This window comes from Leishmania mexicana, chromosome 31 (assembly GCF_000234665.1).
Source record: "Leishmania mexicana MHOM/GT/2001/U1103 complete genome, chromosome 31".
NCBI lineage: Eukaryota > Euglenozoa > Kinetoplastea > Trypanosomatida > Trypanosomatidae > Leishmania > Leishmania mexicana.
In genome coordinates this window covers 153429-176178 of record NC_018335.1, presented here as the reverse complement: position 1 = coordinate 176178, position 22750 = coordinate 153429, and the positions used below count along the sequence as shown (strand labels likewise).

Below are 22750 nucleotides of genomic sequence, written 5' to 3'. Positions count from 1 at the left end.
CCAGGCCAACATTCCCCAGAAGCGCGCTACACGGTGCGGCACGCGACGCTAAAAGCTACTTGGCGGCCACCGTGCGGCACCAACGTACAAGGATGCTGAGTTCACGAGACGACAGCCGACGATGTGGGGAGTCACCGCGCCACGTTGAGGAATGCCGCGGCCTGAGGCGACTGAGGGAGGGGGGAGGCATGGCCCACAGGCAGAGTGTGCAGAGGGTCTCCGAGGGCCCTGGCCTGCAGCTGGCCAACTGCCTCCCTGAGCTCGTCCGGCACGCGCCTATGCCCGCCCCTATTACCCGCACGCCAGACGCCAGGGGGTTCCAGTCCCTCGAGCAGGACCCCTGTGGTGGTTTGCCTGGGTCAAGGCATGCAGGCCAGCCAGGTCCGTGTGGCGCCGATCGCGGAGCACGTATCCGAGGAAGGATGAGGGGTGCCCACTAGAGAAGCATGGCCCGATGTAGCGGCAGGACGGCTTGTCCTAGACGAGCAGGGTGGAGTCGTGGCGCAGCAGAGGTAGGAGAAGTGCGAGTGTGTGTGTGTGTGCGCATCGTTGTTGACTTGCTCGTGGTAGAATGGACACGTGGACACAACAAAATTCTTATTTGGCGCAGCAGTTGTGCTGCAACTCGGATTATGTAGTGGGGATGAAGCGCTCGCTTGGGAGTCATCTCTTGGCAGTTATGTGCCGGTTTGTGAGGATGTTTTAACACACGTCACTGTCGTCTTTTCACCATCCCTCCGTCTTTTTTTTTGGTGATTGACGACTTTCACATCCGGCACCGATTCGTTTTCAGAGCTGTGTGGCTTTGTGAGTGACAGGGACCTCGACGCATTCAGAAAAGATCGCGCACCTCAACAACAGCCCTGCTCCTTTTCTTCTCTCTCGGGCACTTTTTTTCCATTGGGAAAAGGAGTGAAAATGACCGAGAGATTGTGGTGTCCGTCTCTTCATGTAGAGCCGAGTGCCTCAGTCTGGCCACTCTCTAAAAAGGCAGGCCTTGAAGCGCACAGCGAGCATGCTGCCGGCGATGTTTTTTCTGCTCAAAGTGGTGCCTCTGTTGCCGCAAACAACAGTGTTTCAGCAACTCAGGTGGCCAGGGAGCTGACTGCTTCTTTCCAGCGCCGATTTCATCGATTCGACGCAGCCATTGTTTGCTCCAGGGCGAATCGCTCCCTTTGGCCTCCTCACTTTGGTGTTGCTACGCCGTGCGACGAAGATTCTATGCTGACGGGGTGTGTGGTTATGTGTCTCGATTTAATAGCAATGGGGCAAACACCCATGAATGCAGCGGAGCTTGCGATACCATCCGACAGCATTGACGCTTTTTTGTTCCTCATGGCGCGCCGCTCTGCTGAGAGTAATGGACGTTTCGCATCTGATTCGGTGGCGAAGCTGGTCGCCTTGCCGCCCGCTGATACTGTTACATCGCTGAGTGAGATTATCGGATCTCTTATGAGCAGCAAGCCAGTGATCGAGCAGCTGAGCGGGCTGGTTGCATGCGGAGCATCGGCCGCGACGGCAGATGATGTCCTCGCTGAGTTTCTCGTCTCTGCGATAAAGCTGGAGGAGTTGTGCTTAGTCAACTGTATGCTTGAAAATACTGTGACCGCGCTGATGGAGGCTGTGAAGAATACGGAGATGAAACGCTTAAGTCTCGCGCGGAGCGACCTCGGGGTTGGCTCTGCAGATTCGGACTCTGAGGGCCTCACCACCTCTTTCTGCGAGGCTTTGAAGGTGAACAAGTTTCTTACCTCGCTAAACCTCTCTAACACAAACTTGGACACAACATTTGTTGTTGCCCTCATTGACGCCCTCCTGGGGTCTGACACAAAGCTGTTGCCTGAAAACTTGGACGAGGACGGGGAGGAGATCACAGGGTGGTCCCTTGAGGGGCGGCTCGATAAAGCCGCGTTCGTTAGTGGTGGCGGTCAAGATGATAGCAACGCCTCTCTGACTGACGATGAGACTGTCGGCGACGACGATGATGCTACTCCGTCACCGGATGCTAGCGAGAGCGACGCAGGCGAGAACGACGAGGGCGACAGGGATAGTGACGACGAGGAGGCAGATGACGACGACGAAGACGAGGAAGGATCTGAGGAAGAGGAGGAAGAGACCGCCCACGAGGCCAAGGCTCGGAAGCAACGTGAGCGGCAAGAAAAAGAGGAGTGGCGGGCCCAGCAGAAGCGCATTCGGCAGGAACTGAAGGTGCTTCTTCATAGTGAGGTGCAGGAGCGTAGAGATCTCGCTCACGAATACTATCGAGGGCTGCAGGATGTCGTTGCCATCAACAGCGACCCAATCGCCAATCTTCGAGCCGCTGAGAGGCAGCAGAAAAAGGAGGCGTACTGCAGCCGCCGTAGTGGCTGGTCACGACTGGAGACACTGGTGCTGCGCGGCATCCAGGTCGGCGACCGGGGGTGCAAGAAGCTTGCTTGTCTGCTGCGAGACGAAGTGCCGCTGTCAGAGGAGGAGGTGGCGCAGCGTCAGGAAGCGATCGATGCCATGCGGGACAGCTTTAGGGAGAGGCTGGGTGCCGCCCGCAATGCTGTCGAGAGAGGGGAGAAGATGGCGTGGCGGGAGCTGCTGCGGAAGGCGCAAAGAGAATCACCGGGATTCGCCACCAAAAGCCGCACGAGCGTTTCCGCTGCTTTGTCGGACCTGGATGAGGAGGATGAGTATGCGAAGGAGGCGCCTCCGGTGTTGCTTACGAATGTGGAGCGGTCCCGTAGCAGCAGCAGTGTCGATGAGAGCCCAGCGTCGGACGGCGACGCGGACACCGAAGGTTCTAGTGGCCTCAACCCTGAGGAGCAAAGGGAATGGCAGGAGTGGGTCGCTCAAGCGCTGCCGCACGTGCCTGTTGCTCTCACGAAGAAGGGCATGAACACAATTCGTGTCATCGATTTGGGTAGCTGCGGCATCAGCCGAAAAGGAGTGCAGGCGCTGGCAGAGGTTCTCAAAACGAACAGGGTTCTAGAGACGCTGTGCTTGCGCCACAACCCGGTCGGCTCCAGTGCACCGGCGAAGAAGCACGCGCAGCCGGAGGACGGCCTGACGATCTTTCCGGAATTCGCTGAGTTTGCCGAAATGCTGTCCGTGAACGGCGCTCTTTGTCACTTGGACATGGGCTACTGTAGCTTGTCCCCCGATGATGTGCGAGCGGTAGCCGAGGCACTGCGCCACAACACGTCCATGGTTACCCTGAGTCTGGAGGGGAACCAGCTCGGCGTCGACGAGGGGTACCAGCAGCAGACGCACGCGCACTCGTACATTTACGAGCTGTGGATGACTGCGGCGCGGCCGGGCAGTGCGCTGCGCAACCTCAACATGGACCACAACCACATTGCCACCTCTCTCTGGCATGAGGAGGTGGCGGCGCTGGCCGCTGTATGTGGCCAGCTTACCTCACTCTCGCTCTCCCATATAGGCTTACGACTTCGCCACCTTCAGGCCTGGTCTGAGGCACTGCCGCCAGTGGACCCGTCTTACAGCCCTACCGTGCGGATCCTGCACTTGGCTCGCAACGAGCTCGCCACCGAGGCGGATGGTGCGGCGCTGGGATTGCTCTTGCGACACTTCACAGCCCTCGAGGAGCTGTCAGTGGAGGAGCATCCCCTGCTCGGGTCAAGTGGGGTGGCTGCTGCGCTGGAATACCTGCCAGCCACAATGCGGCGGCTCAACTGCACCGCGACTGGCTTGACCACTCCCTGCGTTGGTGCCGCGCAGAACCCGGTGTTACCGGTCGCGGTGGTGGAGCAGCTCACGTGTTTGCTGCTCGGTGACGTAGAGGCACCAACGGTGACGGCCCTTGCTGAGTGGGTGACTTTTGTGAAAAGGGCTGCACCACGTCATCTGCAGTTCCTCTCCCTGTGGTCCCGTGGAATGGCAGGCAGGGAGGCCGATCTTATGCCACTCCAACTCGAGTTGGTACAGACGTGCCCGTCACTGCTGCACGTGGACAGCGGCTTTCAGCCGGAGTTTCACGCTTCCACTTTTGCCAGCAACTGCTTCGAACAGATGGAGCGGCTTCTTTTCCCCCGGCGCATGATGTGCCGCGGAGCAGAGCAAGGTTTAGCGGTGGCCACCACAGTGACGCTGCGCTCATGACCGTGACACGCTGGAGACCGCGTGACCAGCATTATGTACAGTAATGTTCAGTCTTTTCTTTCCCTTTCGTTGACTTGGTGAAGGGCTTTTACGGTCTGGAATACTTGGCTGGACAAAGAAGAGAAACAGTGGCATATGCGTGCACACCGATACACGCACATGCATGCATAGCCACATACGCACATTCACGTGCGCTTGCTTTGCTTCGTATATATATATATATATATATATATATATATTTCGCCCCCTTCTTCCCCTTCGAAGCAGCAGCAAGATCAACTGCAAAAGGAAAACAACGGGTTGCCGGACTGACACGCACATCAGGGTAAACACGCAGACATGTGCGCATGCGCCACATCTTTCACATGGAGCCTCATTCGAGGCGGTTGTGCCTACCAGCTCTCTGCGAACCGTGCTAGGGTATACGCCCTTCAACTGGCACACAAGCGGGCAAGCGAAGAGCGACACACGGCTCGTCACAACTTCTGATTGGTGTGAGGACTTGGCAGTGGAGCGATTTTCTGCTGCTCCTGTCTCTACATTGCCTCTTCTTCCATTGCGCGCACTCACTGTGTTTTTTTTTCTTTCTGCTGCTACTCCTGCTCCCTGAAATACCCCACTCTATCCCTCTCGTTGTCGGCTCTGTGTTCGTCTCCCTTTGTGTCTGGGGCTCTCACGAGCAGCACTCGCAGCGGCGCAGATCACCGCAAAAGCGGCAAGAAGGAGCAACCCAAAAAAACAAAAAACAGTCGTGCTCAACAAGGATCGCTAAAGGAGGACCGCATATCAGAGATCGGACACCCAGAAGCTGCCTTTCCCATTCTTTCTCTTTTCAAGTGCATGATTTTGGCACTGTTCGGAGCAGAGCTAGCTTCTCAAGTTAGCCCCGTATTGGTTTTCCAAACGAGTCATCATGACTGGTAAGTGCACTCACGTCACCCTGGGCAATGGGGTGCAGGTGCCCCAGCTCGGCATTGGCACCTGGGAGGCGAAGGATGGCAACGAAGTCGTGCAGAACATTAAGTGGGCTATCAAGGCTGGCTACCGTCATATCGACACTGCGCACTACTACAAGAACGAGAACGGCGTTGGCCAGGGCATTAGTGAATGCGGTGTGCCACGCTCTGATATCTTCGTCACGACGAAGCTATGGAACTACGACCACGGCTACGACGGCGCCCTCGCCGCCTTCGAGCAGAGTCGCCAGGCACTTGGGGTAGAGTACGTGGATCTGTACCTCATCCACTGGCCGGGGCCAAATCGCTCGTATATCGAGACGTGGCGTGCCTTCGAGAAGCTGTATGAGATGAAGAAGGTGCGCGCGATTGGCGTGTCCAACTTTGAGCCGCACCACCTTGATGACCTGCTGGCGAACTGCACGGTGCCACCGATGGTGAACCAGGTAGAGATGCACCCTCACTTCCAGCAGAAGGCGCTCCGCGCGTACTGCACTGAGAACAACATTGCCGTGACGGCATGGCGTCCTCTTGGCAAGGGTGCCCTGCTGACAGAGCCTCAGCTCGTGGAGCTGGCGGAAAAGCACAAGAGGTCTGCAGCTCAGGTCATCATTCGCTGGCTCATCCAACTTGACGTCATCGTCATCCCCAAGTCTAGCCACGAGGAGCGCATCAAACAGAACTTTGACGTCTTTGACTTTGAGCTTTCGCCGGAGGACATGCGGAGAATCGAGTCCATGGACAAGAATTCGCGTATCGGGTTTAACCCCGAGACCTTCTTCCCAACTGAGCGCAAGTAAGGGGGGGGTCGCCAATGCTCTTTCCCCTGGCGCGCATCCTTGCTGTTTGCGTGATTGGGGTAGATGAGTCTGCAGGTGAAGCTGTGCGTGTGTGTTCATTTGAAGTGGACTAGGTACCTTCATCGTACGCAGATTGAGGGGTCATTTTCCTTCTTCGTTCCCTCTCCTCTTTGTTCTTTCTGCTGTCCGCCTTTGAACCCCCCATGCTTCCCCAACTTTGCCAATCCGCAGCGCCTACTGATCTGAAAAGAAGATGAGCGGGTGGGTGAGTGGGGAAAGAAAATGCAGAAAAACTCGGGAGACCGGCGCCAGTGTCGGTGTCGGAACGCTCGCCTTTCGTCCTGCCCTGTTCCGCGTTTTCACATTTGAAATAAAGGAAGTGAAGGAGGCACGCCTCTGCGCATTTCTGTCAAGTGCACGCATACACAGTGGAGCCTGGAGATGAACTGCCTTGGCAGCAACGGCAACAAAACGTGAGACAAAAGAAGGAGAGGAGGTGCGTTGCATGGCCCCCATTGGCGGCCAGAGCCTTCCAGTTGCTGGCTGGCGTTTTCCTCGTCGTGGGTGTATATGGAAAAGGCAGACACACACACACGGGGTGAGAACGCCTTTCCCGTGGAGGCATCCTCCTTTTGTTCCTTCGCCCTTCTCTTCTCCCCTTTCCCGCTACGCTAATACTCGGGCAGGGGGTGCTTGATGGGGGAGAACAGTAACTCTCGCTTCGACATTATCTGCCTTTTCTTGCTTTTTTTTCACGCTCTTCCTCCGTCTGACGCCAGGCCAACATTCCCCAGAAGCGCGCTACACGGTGCGGCACGCGACGCTAAAAGCTACTTGGCGGCCACCGTGCGGCACCAACGTACAAGGATGCTGAGTTCACGAGACGACAGCCGACGATGTGTGGAGTCACCGCGCCACGTTGAGGAATGCCGTGGCCTGAGGCGACTGAGGGAGGGGGGAGGCATGGTCCACAGGCAGAGTGTGCAGAGGGTCTCCGAGGTAAGTGAAATCTGAAAAATGCTCACATGAAGTGGCGTTGAAACTTCTCCTGTCCCGCCCCATTTCCTATCGGCCATCTTCTCGATGTATCTTTGCAGGGAGGGGGTAAGGTGCACGGATTTCGTGGTGATAGATCCGGTCGCGTACCATGCGTCTTATCGTTTTTTTCCTTTCTCGTAGTGGAGAGGAAGTGTAAGCAATTATGGACTCAGCGGAGCTTATCATGAAGAGCCGCACGGGGGAGGTGGTGGTGTGGTGGTGGTGTGTGTGTGTGTGGGGTCTTTTTGTTTTCGTTACTCGCGGGTTACTTCCCGTTCCCTGTACATCCCCTGACATGCGCGCGCTTCTGCGGCGCACGTGTTCTAATCTGCTTGCAGCTATTGCCTTCTCGGCTCTCATCGCACTTTCCTCCTCGCTACTTACCCCTTCTTTGCGTCTCTATCTTGTGCCGCCTGAACGTGTTTACTTCCATGTCTGGCGCGCAAATTCGCCTGTGCACACCCACACCCACACCCACACCCACACATACACACACAGCACAGCTAGTTCCAAATGGCTGACGCTCAACCTGCTGAGAACACCGGTGTGGAGGCGCCCCGCGCCGAACGCAACTTCGGCCGAGGCCGTGGCGGACGCGGTGGCCGTGGCCGTGGCCGCGGTGGTCCGGGTGAGGAGAAAGAGTGGGTCCCGTGCACCAAGCTCGGCCGCCTCGTGAAGGCGCAGAAGGTCACCTCTCTGGAAGAGATCTTCCTCTTCTCGATGCCCATCAAGGAGCACCAGATTGTCGACACCCTCATCGCTGAGGGCCAGCTGCACGACGAGATGATGAAGATCTACCCAGTGCAGAAGGCCACGTCGGCCGGCCAGCGTACCCGCTTCAAGGCCTTCAACGTCGTCGGCGACTGTGACGGTCACATCGGCATCGGTGCCCGCGTCGGCAAGGAGGTGTCGCTGGCGATTCGCGCCTCGATGATTGCAGCCAAGCTCAACATCGTGCCGGTGCGCCGCGGCTACTGGGGCAACAAGATCGGTGAGCCACACACGATCCCGATGAAGGTGACCGGCAAGTGCGGTTCCGTCGCGGTCCGTCTCGTGCCCGCGCCCCGCGGTACCGGCATCGTCGCCGCCCCCGTGCCCAAGAAGATCCTCGAGTTCGCTGGTGTGGAGGACGTGTACACGAGCTCCCGTGGCAAGACCCGCACGCACGGCAACCTGATCATGGCCACTTTCTACGCCCTGCGCAAGACCTACGGCTTCCTCACGCCCGACCTCTGGGCGGATACGGAGCCTAGCCGCGATCCGACAGACGAGCATGCTGAGCTGCTTGCCGAGATGACCACTGCGTAAAGCGCACATGGACCGCGTCTCTGATGTCAGATGGACTATACCACAGACTCTTTTGTTTGTGTCCCTTGTGCTTTGCAGCGTTGGCCTCGCCCCTTTGTTCCTCCTGGAGAGAGAGTGAGGCCATTGCTTTTTTTTTCCGTTATCATTTCCTTTAAAGACACAACTGGAGCAACTATGCGATGGGGCGGCGCCGATGCGGCTGGCAGGGATGCGGGGTGCGTGCGCGCTGTGGTTCACGTTATACGGTACGCGTTGCCACTGAAGGTGGAGGGGCTTAGGGGTGGGGGGCCGTTGTCTCCTTCCTCTCTCCGGGAGAGGTGTGCGCTGCCATGACGTGAGTCCCTTTTGTGCATCTTTGTACGAAGCGGGCATGCGCGTTTATGTTCGCACTACATCCCCTTCTCTTCCCCGCCTTCCAGCGCATCGACTAGGCTACAGCTGACTGCACCACCATCACATGAAAGAAAAGGAAAAAAAAAGTATTCGCTGGGCATGTGATGGCACCTCCCTGCATCCTGTCAACTTCTCTTCCATCCTCCCCTTCCTGTCACGATCCTTTCTGCGCCTCACACTCGTCACGTTACATCCATCGGCGGGCGGGGCGTTCTCCGCGGGGGGCCAATGCCTTGTTTTCGTGTCTGGTTCGCGAACACACATCCCCAGGTACCTTCATGACAGCACTTTTTGCACCGACGCACCACCACCACAAGAAGGAGCTCCCGCGCTAGAAAGGCCTAAGAGACTTCCTCTGAAGACACGCACACACCGCACAATATTCCATGACCACGGCCTCTCTTTTTGCATAATTCTTGTGCACAAACGTCCCCTTCCCTTCTCCTCATCAACACGTCAACACCGACTCTCCGAGCCGCAATAGTAACACCAACCACACAGGCACCACAGCGCCGAGGTAAAGAGCAGGAGAAAACGAAACGCAAGCTTAGCACGCTATCCACGAGCACAGCACCACAGGCAAACAGGGAGAGCGACGGGGAGCTTGATTGAGGGCAGAGAATAGCACCTTTTTTCCTCACACTCTCACGCAACCATACATCACCACTCTTTGAGGTCATCGACGCTGTCTGTCATTTTGCTCGTAGGAGAGAGGGAGGGCTGCCAAAGCGAACGAAAATGCGATGTTTAATGCGTGCACGCTGCGTGCGGAGTGAGGTGGTCTTGTCGTCCTTGCTATGGGGACAGCGCTGGAGCTCCACATCTAATTCTACTCCGGGGAAGTATGGAAAGCTGGCAGCAGCGTCTGGTGCCCCGGTGCTGCCCGGTGTCGATCTCGCCCGTCGCGCCGTCAGCCCAGACCAGGAGTTCCCGGCCACGTGGAGCGGGGACGAACCGCTCTCCCCCTCCAACCCGCGTGTGTGTTGGCGAGAACACTACTCACTAGATGCCCAGAAGCCGTACTACCAAAACATCAAAACAATGGAGGTGACGTGGGACATACCAGAGGGCTTTGTAACACGCTTTCCTCGCCTCTACGCATCTAACGGCTACCACGTGGACGCAACTGGGGCGGTTTTCCGGTCGTCCACGGCTCCCGAACCCCCAGCGGACGGAACCGCTGGCACTACAGTTACAAAGGAGGCTGGTGTAAAGGCGGTGTCACTGAAGCAGCGACTGGCCGCCTACGGGGCAGGCGGGCTCTTGTGGTACCTCATCGTGCACAACATATCCCTGGCGTGCGTCTTCACCTGCCTCTACGTCTTCCGCATTGATCTGATTGGCCTTGCACGTTCCTATGGCTTCGATGTAAAGCGCTCAGACGAGGTCGCGGTGAACGAGAGCAAGCGTCCACCATTCTGGAAGACGTTTGTTCTCTCCATTGTTCTTAACAAGATACTAGTACCGCTGCACCTCCTCCTCACAGTCACCTCGGCCCCCCTCCTAGTCCACCGTCTCGAGCCAATCGCGACATCATTATTTCCCAGAATAAAGGCCTTTGCCAGGAGCCTCGTCGGCAGAGGCGCCGCAGCAGGGACGACCGTCAAGGTTTAGTTCATGAGGTAACTGTATTGCGCAGCTGGTGTTGCGTCCCTACTTCACCCACCGCGGCATCATCGTGCGTACCAGTATGGGCACTGCTTCTTTTTCCTTTGCCAATTATTGTTGCACTGGCTGCACACTGCAGTCCTGACCGTGCACGAGGCATGCACACGTGGCGGTGTCTTGATTTGTGACTGTCCTCTTTGTCTCAGTAGTGCTGCGGGGTGCGTTCTCTGGCGAGCCTTGGGTGCGGTGTGTGTGCGACGTGGGCGCTTGTGGTATCTGTACGGCGGAGATAGAAAAGAGGCAGGAGAGAAGGGGGGCCGAGGGAGAGCACCGTTTTGTGTGAGAAGCTGTCTTTCAGTTTTTCCCATCACTTACTGCTCTGAATCCCAGGGTCCGCACAGGACCCCCTCCCCTCTTTGCCGACACAGATGCACGCACGTTACCCTCCTCTGCCGCGCGACGGTACCGAGCGCCCTTTTCTATTGACCACGTCACACGCGTGGAGGGCAGGCGTAGCCCACTGGAGAAAGAACAATAGCAAACACACAAGCCAGCGGAAGGTGGTGTAGTGGTCGAGAGAGTGAGGCTGTCCGGGACGGCTTTGCAGATATCTCCTCGGCCTCTCGTATTACGAGCACTTCCAGCCGCATTCAAGTGAGGGGCAGCCATCCTTTTTATCTTGCGTTCTCTTCCACGCCCTGATGACGGGGGGAGACCTTGATGCGTGGTATCACGGAGTCCGGTGCCCCACTCTCTCTGGTGAAGCCAGGCAGTCCCCCCCCCTCCTCCTTTATCCGCTGCCCGTGTACCACCACCTCTGGTGGTGACAGGGTCAAGCACCTACGACATGGGGGGGGGTCAGTGCGATTAATTGCTGCTGATGTCGGCAGCCGGGTCCTGGATGGCGTTCATTCAGGGTGGCCGGCGACATTGAGCATATTTGCGCCATCCATATAATGCGCAAAGTGCCGGCGTGACTGGAACGCACCGCACGCGCCCCTGGTTGCCTGCTGGTGGGGGGCCCGGGCCACCCCGGGAGGGACGCACCAGGTGGCCACCGACATGATGGGGGAGCGGCTGTGAGGCTCCCTTCGGGGCCGCGGGTGGGTGGAGCTTGAGGCAGAATCCGTGCTGTGGTGGCTGGGCCGGCGCATTGCTGTAACGCGTGTCTACTGCATCGCGCCATGCGATGGGCCTGTGACAGGCCGGGTGGGGTGGTGTTGACCTCATGCCTTGTAACAGAATGGTCACCTGAAATCGAAGAAAAAATACGTCTGCTGCGTGTGCCTGAGGGTTTTCTCGGTCTGCGAACACGCAGCGGCGCGCTTGTCACTTCGGCTTCCTTCTGCGGTCTCCGTGCGTAGCCACTGAGTAGGGGACTTCGGGTCCAGTACCTGATGGTGATTCGCCAACCAAGCCAGCTGTTTTGCTTCCTACTCTGTCTCTCTCTCATCGCTCTCTTGCACACCTCTTTGCCAACTTACATCTCCCTGCGGCGCATTCACAACGGCCGATCTTCCCGTGCACGTCTTTTCTGTGCGCGTGCCTGTGGACGATTTCTCCTCGTCTTCCTCATAACTCTTCTGCAACTCTCTCCCCGCATGCAAACCGGACTGTGTAGAAACCTACTTCTCTGTTTGCCATGACGCACTACTCCCGAAAGCCGCAGGTGTCGTCGAAGAGCGCCAAGGCGAAGGTTAGCGACCTCCGCTGCCACTACAAGAACACCTTCGAGACCGCGAATGTGATCAACGGCATGCCGCTCCGCAAGGCTCAGCAGCTGTACCGCCAGGTGCTCGCCAAGACCCGCTGCATCCCGTTCAAGCGCTACAACGGCAAGATCGGCCGCACCGCTCAGGCAAAGGAGTGGGGCCAGACCAAGGGCCGCTGGCCGCGCAAGTCCGTCGTGGCGATGATGTCGCTGCTCAAGAACGCCGAGGCCAACGCCATCGAGAAGGGTCTTGACCCCAACCAGATGGTCATCAAGCACGTCCAGGTGGACCAGGCTGCCCGCATGCGCCGCCGCACGTACCGTGCCCACGGCCGCATCACGCCATACATGTGCAGCCCCTGCCACGTGCAGCTGTTCATGTCGGAGAAGAAGGAGCGCGTCCCGGCCCCGAAGAGCGCCCCCAAGAAGTAAGCGCAGGGTGACGTACGGAGAGCGACTCGGGTAGGGCCCTCAGGGGTATGGAGATGCTGCCATGCAGAGACGAGCGGATGAAGGAGTGAGGCACGCACGTTGGCGTGGGCAGCATTCTGCGACCGAGAGACATGTAAGCGAACCAGTAACTCGCCTCCATGAGCAGCGTCGCGGAACATTCTCTCGGCCTTTCTTCCTTCTCATCTCTCTCTTCGGTTCGCTTCTTCCTGAGTTGTGTCTGCGTTTTTGGCCTCCCTGTATCGCCATCACCGCCGGGCTGGATGTCGCATCACCTCCACCGCGTCGCGGTGGCTACTTCACGTGTTCAGTTCTTCCGCCCCTCCCCCGCCTCCACTTCCCACCACACGTGCACCGAGCTCAACCGCGAAGAGGTTTCTTTGCTTTTCCTTTTTCTTCTTTTGGCGTACTTTCACGAGCTAAAAATGGAAAAGCGAAACAAACAAACGTGAAAACGGGGAAGACACGAGTACGAGGACACTGGCGCCTCTGCATGACGCAGCGGCTAGGCTTCCCGCTTCTCTTCCCCACTTGTCTTTGTCGAGCGCATCCTGTGCTCATTTGCGTGCTGGCGCCGCCCCGCGCCGCCGCAGTTCAGAGTGAGGTCTCTGTCCCACATGGGAGCCAGAGCCCCGCCGCTTTCCTCCTACACCGCTCTTTGGCTGCCCCGTCGTTGTGCCGATTCGCCTTCCTGCCTGAGTTTCAACTCCATCTGCTCTGAAAGGGCAAGGATGAACGACAGGAACGCCAGAGTGTGAGGAATACGGCGACCAGAGCGAGGAGGAGGGAGGGGTCCCCTTGGCGCAACATGATGATCCTCTTGCCGTGTTTCGCGTTGTGCTACCTCTTCCCAGCTTCCCCTGCATCCCCATCTCATCTTCCCAATCTCTTCACATTGCAGCGACTTCCACCCTTTGTGTTGTCTGGCACTGTTGCGCCTCGCCCTAAAGCCGAACTTGACAGCTTCCCACGCTGCGTCGCCTAGACCACCCCCACCCCCACCGGCAGCAAAACGCCTGTTTGGAGCTCGCTTGTGTACGTGCGCTTCTGCGTCCCTGCGTTCCCCACTTTTGGCGGTGTGCTATGCGTGGGCACACCTTCTTTGCCGAGTTTACTTCTGTTCCTGAGCCACCGTCTTTATTTGTAGTTTCTTGGGTTGCTGCGGAACAGCAACCATGAACTCTACCGATTCACTGCCAACGGTCCATCCGCCGGTGGTGGACCGCTTGCGCATCGCTGTCCGTGAGCGACCGACATCTGATGAGGAGGTGCCCTTGACACAGGTGCTAATCCGTGCCGATCAAGACAAACTCATTGCCTTCGCCCCAAACGCCGCGGATGGGCTTATGTACGACTTTGACTACTTCTACCCTCAAAATGCGCGCCAGGCTGACGTTTTTTGCACGATCGGGCTCGAGATGGTCGACTTGGTGATGGGCGGGCTCAGCGCCAACTGCATTACCATGGGCTACGCGGAGACGGGTAAGACACACACGCTCTTTGGCAGCCCGAACGAGTCTGGGCTCATTCAAGACACCGTGCGAGAACTCTTCCGGCGACTGGAGGCGCAGAGGCACACGCACGAGTACAGCGTCGACTTCTCGTACTGGGAGATGAACTGCAACAGTGTCTTTGACAATCTCGCAGAGGACGAAGCACCGTGTGCTGACGGTAGTGCTGCAGCGAGCAGCAGTGCTCACAACTACGCTGTCTATCGAGATGGCTTTGGCCGCCTGTACCTCTCGCACATAACGGAGGTACCGGTGAAGGACTTTGCCGCCTTCGAGACGCTGCTGAGCCAAGGTAACGAGCGTCGTGTGCGGCGCGGCTACGCTCGGCAGTTCCGCTGGCACGGCTTTGTGCAGCTCTCTCTCATGACCCTCGACAAGCACACTGGTGAGAAGTGCGTGCTGCGTCGAGTGACGTTTGTGCATACAAAAGGCTCGGAGAGAGTCGGCGCCAACAGGGCACCAAAGCAGATTCTGCGGGAGGGGAGCCAGGTGAATGTGAGTAACACGTTGTTGAACGCGGCGGTAATACACTCGCTCGAGTACCGCGCCAAGCGGGCTGATCAGTGCCACACCCAGGCGCAGCTGCACCGCCTGATTCAACGAAGCGAGTCGTTCTTCATGGAATGTCGCTACACTCAAGTAATGTCGCAGCTCATGTGCGGGCACGAGGCATGCTTCGTAGTTGGCTGCGTGGACCCCTTGTCGTACAGTGAAACGACTGAGACGCTAGAGAACCTGCAGCTGTATCGCAACCTACTAGCGGCCTGCGTCCCGGTGGTGACGCTGTCGGAGCGCGGGCGCCTGCTGCGGCAGCTGCGCGCCATGGAGACGACGATGGGCGGGGAGGAGATGCTCCAGCTCATCTACTTTGACACCTCTGGCCGTCCCCGCACGGAGCAGGAGGAGGCTTTACTTGCCTTGCGCGGTAAGTTGGAAATGTGGGGTACGGACAAAGCAAGCGAGGCGCAGGGGAGCGGTCTTGTGAAGGATGCGTCTACCCCCTGTGGCCTCGACGCCGAGGGTCGCAGCACCCGAAAAGTCGTCTTCCTCAACGCCGCCAAGACGGCCACCTACGAAGGACAGTGGAAGGGCGCCGTGTTTGACGGCTTCGGCGAGCACATCCAGGCCAACTTCAAGTACCGCGGCGAGTTCCGCAACGGCAGGCGTGAGGGACGCGGTACCCTTTTCCTACGCGACACCAAAGAGAGCCCGTATTGCCGTGTGTACGAAGGCGAGTGGCTTAGTGGGCAGCGCGACGGTCGTGGCACGCAGTGGGGCAGCGACGGAGAGGTCTACGAGGGTGACTTCGCCGCGAACGAAAGGCATGGGCTGGGGAAGCTGTACCTCGCAAACGGGGACGTGATCGAGGGCAGCTTCAGCCACAACAAGTGCGAGGGCTGGGCAGTGCTACGGCAGACGAACGGTGACTGGTTCGAGGGGTATTGGATGAACGGCGAACGCGAGGGCCCCGGTGTGTGGCACTACGTGAGCCGCCAGCGGTGTCTGCGCGGCGAGTGGCATCACAACAAAGCGGTGCTGGGCACCATGGAAGACGACGCGGACAAGATCGACGATAGCACCGGCCCTTTCATTCCTCGCCTAGGGCTGCTGAACAGCGAGGATATTCTTGCACAGCAGCGAAATCGACTCATAGAGAAGCGCCGCTTGGAGTTTGCAGCTGCCGGCAAGACTTGGGTGGACTACGCCGCGATGGACAAGAGGTGCACCGTGTCGATGACCGCTGCAGCGACACCGATGGCTACCAGCGAGCATGCGACCCCTGCTGACGGTCATGCCGTCTATGGGCTGGAGATTGAGTAGAGAAGGGGGGAGGGGCGGTAGAGTGGTCACGACCGCATAGCGACGCGCCACAGCCGCAGCTGCCTTCGATTCTCTCTAGCCTCTCCTCCTGCTCTTCCGTTTGTGTGGTGGTATGTATAAGGAGATGAGGGAGGTGCGCTGGTACAGTGGGTCGATGGAAGCAGCTCTGCTTCATGTACAGTAGGCGAGGTGTCAAACCTCTTTCTGTTCCGTTTTCTTTTTTTTTCTGTGGCTGCGTTTCCGCGCGTTTGGCCTGTGCGTGCGCGCACCATCGTTGCATCGTACAACACGAGAGCAGCATCCTGCCTCTACCAGAAAAAGAAGTGCCGAAGGAGAGAGGAGGACAGAGCGCTGGTGGGCTCTTTGCTTCAGTGTACTGCGTCACCGTTCTTGTGACAGCGCACTGGGCCAGCGTAGAACCCGAGGCGACAGAAACCTGTCGCCGCAGCGTGCCTTGTACGTGTGTGGACGTCTTTGGGCACAGCTCCGGCCCTGATTCAGCTTTTCCCCTCTGAGCTAGGACGACAACAAGACGCGAAGTCTCTCCAACGTGCACCAGAAAAAAAACACAATGGGGCTTCTTGTGCGATCTGTGGAAGCACCCACACGCGCATCCACATCGTGCCACTCGCCTTTTGTGCGCGGGTCTGCGCTCGCTCTGCATGACCCTCGCTGCCCACCCACAGTTTGCACTCATTCTTCTGCTCCTCTTTGTGTACCATCGTTATTTCTTGCTCTGTGTCTCCTTCGCCCTCGTGCGCGCGTGCGTGTCTCTGCTACTGTGTGTGCGTATCGCTTTTCATGCCAGCCTAGCACATCACGGTATAGTGCAGCGGCGCACAGATCGTGACGAGGAAAAAAACGAAAAGAAGAACGTACGCTGCAGTGGCGTATCTTCTCGACTTCGCTGTATCTCCTTTTCCCTCTGCAAAGGATGGAGTCTCTGTCTCGAGTAGCCTACGGGCCGTCGCCACCGCCGACAGACGCCAAGAGACATTTACGAGGCCGCAGCACGAGCAAAAAGCAGCGCTTTTCTCCTCCGTATTCGGCGCGTGCTGACGCTGCTCACGCCGCCACCGCGCCGCATCGTAAGCGAGAGGCAAAGCATCTCGTGGAGGAGTACTGGCAGTCGGTCTGGAATTCACACCATGAGCCGCCGTTGTACCACACCTACTCGGATCGCTACGGCGGCTCCAAAGGGGTCCCTTACGCTTCACGGAGAGCTGCGCAGGGTGGCAGCGCCGCGGGCTCTGGCGCAGCAGCCTACACCGCGAGCGTACCAGGCTGCTTGACCAAAGCAGACGCCGCCTTCAGCAACGGACAGCTGGCAGAGGCGAAGGCGCAGCTTCAACACGCTCTTACAGTGCTTCAGAACGCTGCCGAGCCGCGCGGATTGTTGACCGTGGCGGCTCTGACTCAGTTTCGCGGCGACGGTGCCGAGGACGCGCAGCGGTCTTTCTGGCTGGCAGAGGTGCTTCGGAGGATGGGAACCTTGGAGCTCATTCACGGACACTGCGCAGAGGCGCGTGAGTTGTTCAATGGAAGCATCGCCGCTGGTCCACTCAACCTAGACAGCTACCTTCTGCGTGCCTCCTGCTGCGAGGCGCTCCGCTGCTTTGCCGAGGCGTACGAGGACTACTCCAAGTACATGAAAATGACGGAGCCATCGATGGAGGTGCTGGCGCACAGCGGCAAGTGCGCCGCCGAGGCAGGTCTGTCGGAGATGGCACGAGAGCAGCTGGGACGTCTGCTTGAGTTGTCGGAAGAGGTACTCGCGAGTACAGCGGCCACGCAGCAGCAGGCGTTAGATGCTACAAGCACTCTAAACACCCACCGGATATTCTCGTCTCTGCCACCCCTCAAGAGCGCAGCGTGGGCTGCCGGCTCCCTCACCCAGAACACGGGCGCCGGCGCCCCTTCAAGCCTCGAGTTGCTTCGCAGCGCATGCGCCTTCTACGTTACTCACGCGTACTTTTATCTTGGCTACGTTGCCGAGGCTGAAGCGGCTTCGACGACATCGGTGACGCCTGTGGAGGCGGCCGCATTGCGTCGTAAGGCTTCATCATACTACAGCGTAGCGGTACGCAACGCAGACTACGTGCACTCTTACGAGGACAGTGTGAGGAGGTCGATGGCGGCCGGTGACTACGCGCTTGCTCGCCACTTGTTGCGGTATCTTCAGAGGATGAAACCCGACCGCGCCGGCTACTTCCTCGATGCCGCACGAGCGTGCCGCGCAGAGGGTGATGTTCAGGGAGAGCTTCGAGCGCTTTCTGCGGCACTGGACCGCCAGCAGACCATCACCGAGCGCCGCTCTACTCTCTTCGCGCGCGGCGCTGTGTACGCGGACCGGCTGCATGACTGGTCGCGCGCTATCCGTGACTTTACGCTGCTCCTCGCCATCCCCTCGGTGCGGCAGCCGGTGGCGACGGCTGATGGCGCGGCGGCCGTGGTGGACTGGTTCACGCCACTGGCGCTAGTGCGACGCGCCGCGGCGTACCGTCACCGCCAAAGGGAGGGTAGCCGTTCTAGCTTGCTGCAGCACGAGGATGAGGAGGCGGCCCTCTCTGACTACGCCGCATTTCTAGAAGCGCTCGCCGAGATGACCGCGGACACCGGTTGCGACACGACAGACGTGCCGGAGCTGTGTCAGCCGCCCCACGTCGTAGCAGCTCTTCTAGTACTTGCTAACGGGGCCTATCACCGCCATCAGTATACCAATGCGGTGCACTATTTCTGTCGCGCCATCGCTCTTGGGTGGAATCCCGAGTCCTCCATGCCCGCGCTTCTTTCGGCAACTGAACGACTGGCGGATCAACTGTACACGTCGATGGCACATCACGTTATGAGTGCATATCCGCCTGGCGATGACATGTTCCGTGTGCCGTACGAGGCACGCCAGGCTATGACGCTGTCGATCACTAGCTCTATCATGGCGTCTGCCGAGGCCCGACGGGCTACGAAATCGAGTGAGCGCGGCAACGCTGGCGGCAACCGCGTCCCCAGTGCTGAGAGCGAGCGCAGCGGGTTTGCGTGCCCGCCACTACTGTACCTAATGGTGGATCAGCGCTACCTGCAGCTCCGTGCGCTCGAACCCACGTTCTTCGCCGCCATCGAGGACGAGTTCTTGGATGCGTGGGAGTCCTATCGCTCCGAGGTGGAGCGACTCAAAGACGAGGTTCTTTCCACCCGCGCAGGCAGGCGTGGAAAGCGATGAGACTTGTGCCAAAGCCACTGGGGCAGGTGTTGCAGTGCTGGGGTGTTTCGGAGAGGAACGCTCGGGTTTGGGAGCATGTGTGGCGCGATTCACGCCACCCAAGAAGACCACGTACTCCGTCTACTTGTGTTACACCACCTCCACTCCGTCTCCCGCGTGATGTACATTAGCTAGTAGGGGAGCTGCAAGGCACGTCCTTCTGTGCGCTGGCCACTGCAGTTAAGGATGCTGCTGCTCATTTTTCCCCTTTCTTTGCCTCTGTGCTACGACAACCAAGGCATCAACCCCCGTCCTTTTCGTTTGCTCTGCGCTGGTACTCGTCAGCGTGTGCGTGTGCTGTCTACCACACAGAGAAGTATAGCAGGGATGGAGGAGGAAAATCAGAAGAGAGAAAGATGCCCGTGCGCTCTTTGCAGTTCCGGCATTGCCTGCTCTGCTGCCGAACATGTTTAGGGGCATGCGTGGCCGTTTCCCTTCTTCTCTCTCGTATCTCTCGGAGGCAGCTCAGCGCCTCCCTCCTTCACATTTCCATGACCTCCACAGGGAATGCGTGTACTAGCTGGAGGGCTATCGGGTCTTTCCTCTCCTCTCCTCTCCCTCTCCGTATGCCTCTCGCAACAACGCCCTTACTTGCTTCCCCTTCTCACTCCTCCCACACATACATACATATGTGCACATACGACCAACCGCGTAGTTCACATTTGTTTTTTTACTTTCCCCTTCCTCGTTAAGTCAAGTCATTTTATTTTCGTTTTCTTTACTTTTTGTTTTTCCTTTCTCTCTCTGTCTGCGCAAGACCCGGTCCATCTTCCTCCTCGGCAGGCAATCCTACGCCCCACCCACCCCCACCTCGCGTTCTCTACACACACTACCTCTTCTTTCTCCGCTCTGATCCTACACACGTTTGCTAAGCAGGAATTATGTATAAGAATCAGGTGCAACTTCAACCGCAGCTGCAGCCGCAGCCGCAGCCGCAGCCGCAGCCACAGCCGCAGCCACAGCCACAGGAACCCGCTGCTGTCGCTGGTGCGATGGGCGGCTACGGCGGCTATCAACAACAGAACCGCCAGTACGGCGGCGGCAACCGCGTCTTCAACGATGTTCAAGGCGCCTACGGAGGCGGCTTCAATCGCAACGGCGGCGGTGGCGGCCTCCGCGGCGGCTTCGGCGGCTTCGGCGGTGGTGCGCGAGGCCCGCAGCGCGAGTTCATGGGCAACAATCACTATCACCGCGAGGAGAAGTCCGAGGAGGAGATCTTCAAGGAGCACACTCCGGGTATCAACTTTGACCAGTACGAGGCGATTAAGGTGTCCATCACTCCAAATGACGTGGAGCCGGCGGAGTCGTTTGCCACGATGGCGCTCGCCCCGGCACTGGCGGAGAACGTGAACCGCTGCCGCTACCAGAAGCCGACCCCCGTGCAGAAGTACGGCATTCCGTGTGTGCTGAACGGCAGCGATCTGATGGCATGCGCCCAGACTGGCTCTGGTAAGACTGCCGCTTACCTCATCCCGGCCATCAACTTCATGCTGGTCAACAACCTCAACCGCTCCAAGCCCACGAACAGCCAATCCGCCCCGTCCGCGCTGGTGCTGTCGCCAACGCGCGAGCTGTCCATTCAGATTTACGAGGAGGGCCGCAAGTTCACGTACCGCACTGGTATTCGCTGCGTTGTCGTGTACGGCGGGGCGGACCCGCGCCACCAGATCCACGAGCTGACCCGCGGCTGTGGTTTGCTGGTGGCAACGCCGGGCCGTCTGTCTGACATGTTCACCCGCGGCTACACCCGCTACTCGGACGTCCGCTTCCTCGTACTGGATGAGGCTGACCGCATGCTCGATATGGGCTTTGAGCCGCAGATCCGCGCGATCGTCCAGGGCCCGGATAGCGACATGCCGCCGCCGGGTGAGCGCCAGACGCTGCTGTACTCAGCCACCTTCCCGAAGGAGATTCAGCAGATGGCCCGTGAGTTCCTGTACCACCACCACTTCCTGCAGGTTGGTCGTGTGGGCTCAACCACCGAGAACATCACCCAGGATGTGCGCTGGGTCGAAGACGTGGACAAGCGCGGCTGCCTGCTGGAGGTGCTAAAGGAGCACCAGGGCGAGCGTGTCCTCGTGTTCGTGGAGAAGAAGCGCGACGCCGACTACCTGGAGCGCTACCTGCGTCAGAGCCGCATCCCCTGCTCCTCCATCCACGGCGACCGCGTGCAACGCGAGCGTGAGGAGGCTCTCGACATCTTCAAGAGTGGTGTCTGCCGCGTGCTGGTCGCAACCGACGTGGCATCGCGTGGTCTCGATATCCCCAACGTCGCGGTGGTGGTTCAGTACGACCTGCCCAGCAACATCGATGACTACGTGCACCGCATCGGCCGTACGGGTCGTGCCGGGAAGCGGGGTACGGCACTCTCCTTCTTCAACGACAAGAATCGCAACATCGTCGATGACCTGATCCCGCTCCTGCGCGAAACGAACCAAACGGTGCTGCCAGAGGTGCAGGCGCTGGCCAAGAAGCCCAACGTGCAGAATCAGCCTCGCGGTCGCGGCCGTGGTGGCTTCCGCAGTGGCGGCTTCGGCGGCGGTTTCGGTGGCGGCTACGGTGGTGGCTACGGCGGTCGCGGCGGATACCGCGGTGGCGGCGGCTTTGGTGGCGGCTACGGCGGCGGCTACGGTGGTGGCTTTGGCGGCAACAACGGCGGCTACCGTCCCCGCGGCGGCTACGGCGGCGGTGGCTACGGTGGTGGCTACGGGGGTGACCGCAACATGCGATCTGACGTCTTTGGTCAGTAGATTGAGTAGTAGAACTCCGTTTAGCTTTGATGAGGGCAGCGTAAGGAAGGAGGGACGCTGCTCGTAGGCGAGAGAAATGACGCTGTGCAGTCCCGTTTGCTCGCATGGCACCGCCACCACTTCTCTTCTCCCGTTCCTCTCTCCCGCTTATCTTCCTCATGCAACACAGAGCCACACCAGTGGGCTTCGTCTTTTCGTTGATTATACCTCCTCCTCCCCCTCTGTGAGGTGCCTCCCCCTGTCTTCCTCAGCGAGGCAAGCGCGGCGTGCTGGCTTGGAAATGGGATGACGTGAGCAGGAGGAAGGATGAGAGGACGGGGCGGCTGGCTGGGAAGATACATCCGCGTCGGTGGCGCTGATGTTGGCAGCGGTAAAAAAAAATAAAGAACGAAAGTGAAAGAGAAAATAGTGAAGAGGCAGCGCCGCAGACACTCCAGTATGTGTGCCACTCTAAAGCTGCCGTGCACCTCTTTCTTGGGTGCACCAGAGCGCAGGCACACACACACACACACACACGCTTTTCTCTCTCTCTGTCTCGCTCTGTCTGTCACGTTCGTGATGGTCAACACCAAATTGGCTGCAAAGCGAGAGGGCGAGGGAGAGAGTGAGGAAGGGAGGCGTGAGTGAGAGATTCCAGCGTGAAACAGAGAGAACACGAGAGAAGAGTTGAGACAGGGAGAGCTAGACACACACACGCGCAAAAAAAAAGTGATGCTAAACGTGCGAAGCACGCAACATTTTCTTTGTGTGAGTGAGAACGCGAAGTAGGCAGGAGGGAGCATGCTTCGCGGGTGTCGCGAAGAGGAGGTGAGTGGTGGGGTGTGGAGGAGGGTGAGGAAGCAAACGGACGCAAGGCCGATAAAGCGAAAAGTCGCGTTGCTTCTTCTCCATCTGCTTCGTCTGTCGGTGGTGCTTGTGCTCTTCCTCTCCTTCCCTCCCTCATCCTCTTTTCTGTTAACTATGGTCGGCTTGAGCTACTCGATGAACAGCATCATATTCGATTCGATATATGCATCGCTCTTTTTTTTTCCTCGGAGGAAG

The 22750-nt window shown here is 58.6% G+C and overlaps 8 protein-coding genes across 8 annotated transcripts; all 8 read left to right on the top strand.

Moving 5' to 3' along the window:
• Nucleotides 1-1452: 1452 nt before the first annotated feature.
• Nucleotides 1453-4107, top strand: LMXM_31_0470 (conserved hypothetical protein; the record flags this gene model as incomplete). The annotated part of the gene is made up of 1 exon (XM_003877838.1): nt 1453-4107. One exon carries the CDS (start codon nt 1453-1455, stop codon nt 4105-4107), a length of 2655 nt encoding a protein of 884 aa, XP_003877887.1.
• A 913-nt stretch (nt 4108-5020) lies between these two features.
• LMXM_31_0460 (putative prostaglandin f synthase) lies at nt 5021-5863 on the top strand (the record flags this gene model as incomplete). Its single annotated transcript, XM_003877837.1, has 1 exon — nt 5021-5863. One exon carries the CDS (start codon nt 5021-5023, stop codon nt 5861-5863), a length of 843 nt encoding a protein of 280 aa, XP_003877886.1.
• Nucleotides 5864-7414: 1551 nt separating this feature from the next.
• On the top strand, nt 7415-8209 carry LMXM_31_0450 (40S ribosomal protein S2; the record flags this gene model as incomplete). Its single annotated transcript, XM_003877836.1, has 1 exon — nt 7415-8209. One exon carries the CDS (start codon nt 7415-7417, stop codon nt 8207-8209), a length of 795 nt encoding a protein of 264 aa, XP_003877885.1.
• A 1131-nt stretch (nt 8210-9340) lies between these two features.
• LMXM_31_0440 (conserved hypothetical protein) lies at nt 9341-10216 on the top strand (the record flags this gene model as incomplete). Its single annotated transcript, XM_003877835.1, has 1 exon — nt 9341-10216. One exon carries the CDS (start codon nt 9341-9343, stop codon nt 10214-10216), a length of 876 nt encoding a protein of 291 aa, XP_003877884.1.
• Nucleotides 10217-11852: 1636 nt separating this feature from the next.
• LMXM_31_0430 (putative 60S ribosomal protein L17) lies at nt 11853-12353 on the top strand (the record flags this gene model as incomplete). Its single annotated transcript, XM_003877834.1, has 1 exon — nt 11853-12353. The coding sequence occupies one exon, from the start codon at nt 11853-11855 to the stop codon at nt 12351-12353; it is 501 nt and encodes a 166-aa protein (XP_003877883.1).
• A 1193-nt stretch (nt 12354-13546) lies between these two features.
• Nucleotides 13547-15703, top strand: LMXM_31_0420 (conserved hypothetical protein; the record flags this gene model as incomplete). Its single annotated transcript, XM_003877833.1, has 1 exon — nt 13547-15703. One exon carries the CDS (start codon nt 13547-13549, stop codon nt 15701-15703), a length of 2157 nt encoding a protein of 718 aa, XP_003877882.1.
• A 934-nt stretch (nt 15704-16637) lies between these two features.
• On the top strand, nt 16638-18920 carry LMXM_31_0410 (conserved hypothetical protein; the record flags this gene model as incomplete). Its single annotated transcript, XM_003877832.1, has 1 exon — nt 16638-18920. The coding sequence occupies one exon, from the start codon at nt 16638-16640 to the stop codon at nt 18918-18920; it is 2283 nt and encodes a 760-aa protein (XP_003877881.1).
• A 920-nt stretch (nt 18921-19840) lies between these two features.
• Nucleotides 19841-21709, top strand: LMXM_31_0400 (putative ATP-dependent RNA helicase; the record flags this gene model as incomplete). The annotated part of the gene is made up of 1 exon (XM_003877831.1): nt 19841-21709. One exon carries the CDS (start codon nt 19841-19843, stop codon nt 21707-21709), a length of 1869 nt encoding a protein of 622 aa, XP_003877880.1.
• Nucleotides 21710-22750: the final 1041 nt, after the last annotated feature.